The sequence below is a fragment of the Procambarus clarkii genome, unplaced genomic scaffold (genome assembly GCF_040958095.1).
Source record: "Procambarus clarkii isolate CNS0578487 unplaced genomic scaffold, FALCON_Pclarkii_2.0 HiC_scaffold_2183, whole genome shotgun sequence".
NCBI lineage: Eukaryota > Metazoa > Arthropoda > Malacostraca > Decapoda > Cambaridae > Procambarus > Procambarus clarkii.
The window spans coordinates 7501-14630 of record NW_027191193.1 but is presented as its reverse complement, the minus strand read 5'-3'; the positions used below and the strand labels follow the sequence as shown (position 1 = coordinate 14630).

At 50.3% G+C, this 7130-nt stretch overlaps 1 protein-coding gene across 1 annotated transcript; it reads left to right on the top strand.

Annotated features, from left to right (window-relative positions):
* The first annotated feature begins 3715 nt into the window (after window positions 1–3715).
* Window positions 3716–4336, top strand: LOC138362630 (uncharacterized protein DDB_G0287625-like). Its single transcript, XM_069321070.1, has one exon. It carries the CDS (start codon window positions 3716–3718, stop codon window positions 4334–4336), a length of 621 nt encoding a protein of 206 aa, XP_069177171.1.
* Window positions 4337–7130: the final 2794 nt, after the last annotated feature.

Below are 7130 nucleotides of genomic sequence, written 5' to 3'. Positions count from 1 at the left end.
AGGGGAATTGACAGGGTGGACAAAGACAAACTCTTTAGCACGGATGGGACACGAACAAGGGGACACAGGTGGAAACTTAGTACCCAGATGAGCCTCAGAGACGTTAGAAAGAATTTTTTCAGTGTCAGAGTAGTTAATAAATGGAATGCATTAGGCAGTGATGTGGTGGAGGCTGACTCCATACACAGTTTCAAATGTAGATATGATAGAGCCCAGTAGGCTCAGGAATCTGTACACCAGTTGATTGACAGTTGAGAGGCGGGACCAAAGAGCTGAAGCTCAACCCCCGCAAGCACAATTAGGTGAGTACAATTAGGTGAGTACAGGCAGCCAGCCATACAGCCAGCTATAGAAGCAGCCAGCTATACAGGCAGCCAGCCATACAGCCAGCCAGCCATACAGCCAGCTATAGAGGCAGCCAGCTATACAGGCAGCCAGCCATACAGCCAGCTATAGAGGCAGCCAGCTATACAGGCAACCAGCCATACAGCTAGCCAGCCAGCCATGCAGCCAGCCAGCCAGCCAGCCATACAGCCAGCTATAGAGGCAGCCAGCCATACAGCTAGCCAGCCAGCCATACAGCCAGCCAGCCAGCCATGCAGCCAGCCAGCCAGCCATACAGCTAGCCAGCCAGCCATACAGCTAGCCAGCAAGCCATACAGCCAGCCAGCCAGCCATGCAGCCAGCCAGCCAGCCTTCACACAATGCAGTATAAAGTTGACATATCCTCAGCTCCCGCCAGAGAACAAACACAACCCCGCGATACTGGCCACCAGTAGCACCAACAACACCAGTAGCACCAGAACAAATTATCATCCAGGGAACTACCTACGTGAGACCAAACCTGGTGTATGCAACCCCCTCTATCAACCCTCCATTCAAAACACGACGCGAAAACAATTGAAAAAGTTCAGTAATATGCCACAAAACTGGAACCGAGAGGATTTAGTACGAGCGCAGACTGGAGGAAGTTTGATCTTACTAAATAACATAAGAGACGGGAAAGTAGGGGGACATGATTGCAACGTTTAAGATCCCAAGGACGAAACGTTTAGCTTGCTAGCGGTAATGACTGGAAGCTGGGGAGAGACACGTGAAGACACATGGACCAGAGGTTATGGTGGAAGCTGGACACACACGTACAGGACACATATCTAACAGGACACAGGACACAGCCTAAGAGTTGGGAATATATGGACTTCACTGGGAGAAGGTAGTCGAGGTGATCCCATACATGGGTTTATATTTAAACATAATTGAAATGTGTGTCTCAGGATAGACTGAATTCGAATCTATTAGACGACCGAAATATATAGAGATAAGGCACAATTAGTCGAGTACAGTTGGGTGAAAACACACACGCACACACACACACACACATATCAGGAGGAAACTCTCAATAGCAGACAATTTGATAAGACATAAAAGAAAAGAAACTCAGAGAAAGATAAAGAAGTCTGTGACACACAATATTTCAGGATGTTTTCACATTTGAAGGAAGCAGCAACTTGACACCGTCAGGAGAGCCCGAGAGGAATGAGAACAGGATGGAACAACAGGAAAGTTTCTCAACTGGGAACGAGAACACCTGGGGAACGACCAGAGATAAAAACAAGGTCCAGTAACGAGCTGTCATCCACAGGGTTCAGCCCTGGGGCCCAGCAGCAGTTACTGATCACTCACAAACAATGAACTGGTGTTTGCATGGCAGTATATTATTATTATTATTATTATTATTATTATTATTATTTTCTACCACAGACGTGGCCACACATTTACAATGCTAACCAGCATATATACATTTTCTTCTGTCCTCCATGGACAGGGTTAGAGATGTTTTAAACATATAGTTCAGGGGTTTATTGAACAATCAACCACAGACGGTGATTCGGTGCTTTTAAAATGCTAAGCATGGACAACCTCCACAACCAAATCTACGGGCTCACCATAGCCCGTGCTACTTGCAACTTTTTGTTCCCAAGTAGCGAATCTTAAAGTAACAACAAAACTTGTCTTGCCTACTTTCATCAATATATATAAAGCCTGTTCTTGTGAGGGTGTTGACGTCCATGAGGCTCAGGGTGTTGAAGGAATGGTTAGGAGGGCATGAGGCGGTGATGAGTGACAGGAATGGTGTCCATGTTGGGTGATGACGCGGGTGGATACAAGAACACTACACGTCACAACAAATGAATGACAGGCAGAGGGGGGGGGGAGATGGGGCAGGGGATGGGGGGGGAAGGGGGAGGGGGGAGAGGGGAAGGGGGAGGGGGGAGAGGGGAAGGGGGAGGGGGGAGAGGGGAGGGGGAAGGGGGGAAGGGGATGAGGGGGGAGGGAAGGGGAGATTGTGTCATTACAGAACCTCTTGTCCAGTCTTAGCAGAATATCCCATAACCTTGACCACTCCCGCTCTCTCTCTCTCTCTCTCTCTCTCTCTCTCTCTCTCTCTCTCTCTCTCTCTCTCTCTCTCTCTCTCTCTCTCTCTCTCTCTCCCTCCCACAGCATTTTCACCGTCATTCCCTTCCTCATGATTTACGTCATATCCATTTCCGCGCCTTTCCTTCCACGTGTAACACCTCCCCCCTGCCCCCCCCCCCTGGCCCTGACCCTCCTGACTGACTCACCAGGCGCCTCACCGGGTATTTCCCCCTCACCCGTATGGAGGCACCATCCTCTCCTCACACCTCATGCGCCAGAATTGTAACGCTATCGATCACACCGTTACAAATTCTCCGTGCTTTATTGTAATTATAACCACCGCGGGGACACTAAAAAGCCCCGAAATCATCTCAAGATAACCTCAAGATAACCGCAATATTGACGTTTCCACGGACACAAACGCGTCAGTTTTGATAGATTAGGTGGTTATCTTGAGGTGATTTCGGGGCTTTAGTGTCCCCGCGGCCCGGTCCTCGACCAGGCCTCCACCCCCAGGAAGCAGCCCGTGACAGCTGACTAACACCCAGGTACCTATTTTACTGCTAGGTAACAGGGGCATAGTGTAAAAGAAACTCTGCCAATTGTTTCTCGCCGGCGTCCGGGATCGAACCCGGGACCACAGGATCACAAGTACAGTGTGCTGTCCGCTCGGCCGACCGGCTCAGGGTGAGGGAGGAGAGCAGACCCTTCAAGAGGGTGAGGGAGGACAGCAGACCCTTCAAGAGGGTGAGGGAGGACAGCAGACTCCCTTCAAGAGGGTGAGGGAGCAGAGCAGACCCTTCAAGAGGGTAAGGGAGCAGAGCAGACCCTTCAAGAGGGTGAGGGAGGACAGCAGACCCTTCAAGAGGGTGAGGGAGGACAGCAGACTCCCTTCAAGAGGGTGAGGAAGGAGAGCAGACCCTTCAAGAGGGTAAGGGAGCAGAGCAGACCCTTCAAGAGGGTGAGGGAGGACAGCAGACCCTTCAAGAGGGTGAGGGAGGACAGCAGACCCTTCAAGAGGGTGAGGGAGGACAGCAGACTCCCTTCAAGAGGGTGAGGAAGGAGAGCAGACCCTTCAAGAGGGTGAGGGAGCAGAGCAGACCCTTCAAGAGGGTGAGGGAGGACAGCAGACCCTTCAAGAGGGTGAGAGAGGAGAGCAGACCCTTCAAGAGGGTGAGGGAGCAGAGCAGACCCTTCAAAAAGGTGAGGGAGCAGAGCAGACTCCCTTCAAGAGGGTGAGGGAGGAGAGCAGACCCTTCAAGAACGTGAGGGAGGAGAGCAGACTCCCTTCGAGAGGATGAGGGAGGAGAGCAGACCCTTCAAGAGGGTGAGGGAGGACAGCAGACCCTTCAAGAGGGTGAGGGTGGAGAGCAGACCCTTCAAGAGGGTGAGGGAGGACAGCAGACCCTTCAAGAGGGTGAGGGAGGAGAGCAGACCCTTCAAGAGGGTGAGGGAGGACAGCAGACCCTTCAAGAGGGTGAGGGAGGAGAGCAGACCCTTCAAGAGGGTGAGGGAGCAGAGCAGACCCTTCAAGAGGGTGAGGGAGGACAGCAGACCCTTCAAGAGGGTGAGGAAGGACAGCAGACCCTTCAAGAGGGTGACGGAGCAGAGCAGACCCTTGAAGAGGGTGAGGGAGCAGAGCAGACCCTTCAAGAGGGTGAGGAAGGACAGCAGACCCTTCAAGAGGGTGACGGAGCAGAGCAGACCCTTCAAGAGGGTGAGGGAGCAGAGCAGACCCTTCAAGAGGGTGAGGGAGCAGAGCAGACCCTTCAAGAGGGTGAGGAAGGACAGCAGACCCTTCAAGAGGGTGACGGAGCAGAGCAGACCCTTCAAGAGGGTGACGGAGCAGAGCAGACCCTTCAAGAGGGAGAGGGAGCAGAGCAGACTCCCTGACCACTCTGCTCACGCCCTGACCTGATTCACACTCACACATCTGCATCACGCTGCTGCTGTATCAGTAAAGCATCACGTACATGACAGGTTCACAGAAATCTCGTATTCTGACAGGCAGAACCGGGTTTATCGTGAGGTTAAAATGTGTTAGCTTAGGTTAGGTTGACTTAGCGTAGCTTACGTTAGCTTAGGTTAGGTTTGGGTTAGGTTAGATAGGTTTTAAATTCCCTTTGGAAGACCTTGGTACAAGCAGCATGGGGAGGGTAAGTCATTGTGTAACATAGAGACTACAAAACAAAGTTACAGATCGGCTGTCGGCATTAATGTGAAGTCATTAAACTGTGTAATGTTGGATTACAAGAGCAGGGGTCTGGCGGCCACCAGTCTCCACCACACCACTGCCTAATGCATGCCATCTCTTAACTACTCTCACACTGAACAAAAATATATTTCTAGTGTGGGTGTGAGTGTGAGTGTGTGTGTGTGTGTGTGTGTGTGTGTGTGTGTGTGTGTGTGTGTGTGTGTGTGTGTGTGTGTGTGTGTGTGTGTGTGTGTGTGTGAGAGAGTGCCTGCGTGCGGGAGCGCGTGAGTGATTATCGAGACTAGAGTCGTTATATACAAAATGCAACCCCAACACCTGTTTCACAGGTGTGCCCTAAACACACCTGTGCCACAAGGTTGGCTCTCCGCTACACGAAGCCATTACACACACACACACACACATGCCAACACACTCCAAATCTACACACACACACACACACCTGTACACTCACAGCACTCTGTGGAATGTCCACTGAAGTGAGACCATTATCTCTCGCCCCTGGATACACTCTACATATGTATATGTGTACGTATCTACACACATGTGTACGTATACTCTACATGTGTATGTATCCAGGGGGTTACATGTATGTGTGTATTCAGTGGATACATATGTATGTATTTAGGCGCTACATGTGTATGTGTATATTTTGGCAACATGTGTATGTATGAAGGGCCTAAACATGAAATTATGGAGAACCTACATGTGTGTGTATATATATGCAGGAGCTACATATGTATAAAAGGGCTACCGGAATATGTATGCCGGGGATACACATATGTATACAGGGGGGGGGGGCTACATATATATACAGGGGTTTATGTATGTATGCAGAGGCATACATACATGGGAGTATATCCTCCGTTGTTACACACAGAAATCACAATAGCGTGATGCATCAAATGAACAAATCCACAAGGGCCGTGACGAGGATTCGAACCTGCGTCTGAGAGCATCCCAGACGCTGCCTTATGCTCTCGGACGCAGGTTCGAATCCTCGTCACGGCCCTTGTGGATTTGTTCGCCCGTTGTTGCTGTTGTTGTTGTTTAAGATACGCTACCTGGAACAAAAAGTTCCAAGTAGCACGGGCTATGGCGAGCCCGTAGATATATCCTCCATTATAGTCTAGGCTGTGAGTGGATTACCACCATTAAAACAGTTACATAACAACTACAGTTATAATTCGGGTTTAATACAAGTACTGTATAAACACAAAAAGGGGGGGGGGCGTTTGAATTTGAAAAGGCCCCCCGTTTCACAAAACAAAATTTGAAAATTAAAAATAAGTGAAAATCAATTTTGGATTTTTTATTTTCCTCCAAAACAGTAAGTTAAGGGTCTTCTGGTAGGTTAGAAGGGCAAGAAGTTCTCCTAAGGTTTCAAAACGTCATGAAAAACCGTTAATTGAAAGTTTCCTCTCCTAACCTAACCGAGTAAGCCAGAGGACCCAAAACAGAAAACGGGACAGTACGTCACTTTCGTGAGCCGATTTCATTTTGAATTTCGTCGATGTTTAGCCCGAGTGGCGCATACGGGCGACAAGCGACGTGATTTGGAAGAGGACGGGTTGGTTTGTGTCCATACATGTAAGCAGTCGTCTGTTATCTAATGTACTGACTACCGACCTATTTTGCCCTATCTACTACTACTATTACTCACTACTCAGACAGACAGACAGACAGACAGACAGACAGGCAGACAGGCAGACACACACACACACACACACACACACACACACACACACACACACACACACACACACACACACACACACACACACACACACACACACTCGCACACTGTAATGGAATGCATTAGGCAGTAATGTGGTGGAGGCTGACTCCATACACAGCTCCAAATGTAGATATGATAGAGCCCAGTAGGCTCAGGAACCTGTACACCTGTTGATTGACAGTTGAGAGGCGGGACCAAAGAGCCAGAGCTCTCAACCCTCGCAAGCACAACTCGGTGAGTACACACACATCCGCAGGATGCGGGTCCGTTACAGCTGTCTAACTTCCAAGTATCCATTTGCTGCTAGGTGAACAGATGCACGAGGTGAAAGAAACTGCCCATGTGAACCCGGATCCGTGCGTGCGTGAGAAGGACGAGCTAGGGAGCGTCGTGACGTCACCAGGGTGCGTCGTGACGTCACCAGGGTGCGTCGTGACGTCACCAGGGTGCGTCGTGATGTCATCAGGGTGCGTCGTGATGTCATCAGGGTGCGTCGTGACGTCACTAGGGTGCGTCGTGACGTCACCAGGGTGCGTCGTGACGTCACTAGTGTGCGTCGTAACGTAACAAGGGTGCGTCGTGACGTCACCAGGGAGCGTCGTGACGTCACCAGTGTGCGTCGTGACGTCACTAGTGTGCGTCGTGACGTCACTAAGGTGCGTCGTGACGTCACCAGGGTGTGTCGTGACGTCACTAGGGAAGACGGGCATACTTGGGACTCATCCATCTTGTAATATATTCCGCAGGTCCCTCCAATGACTG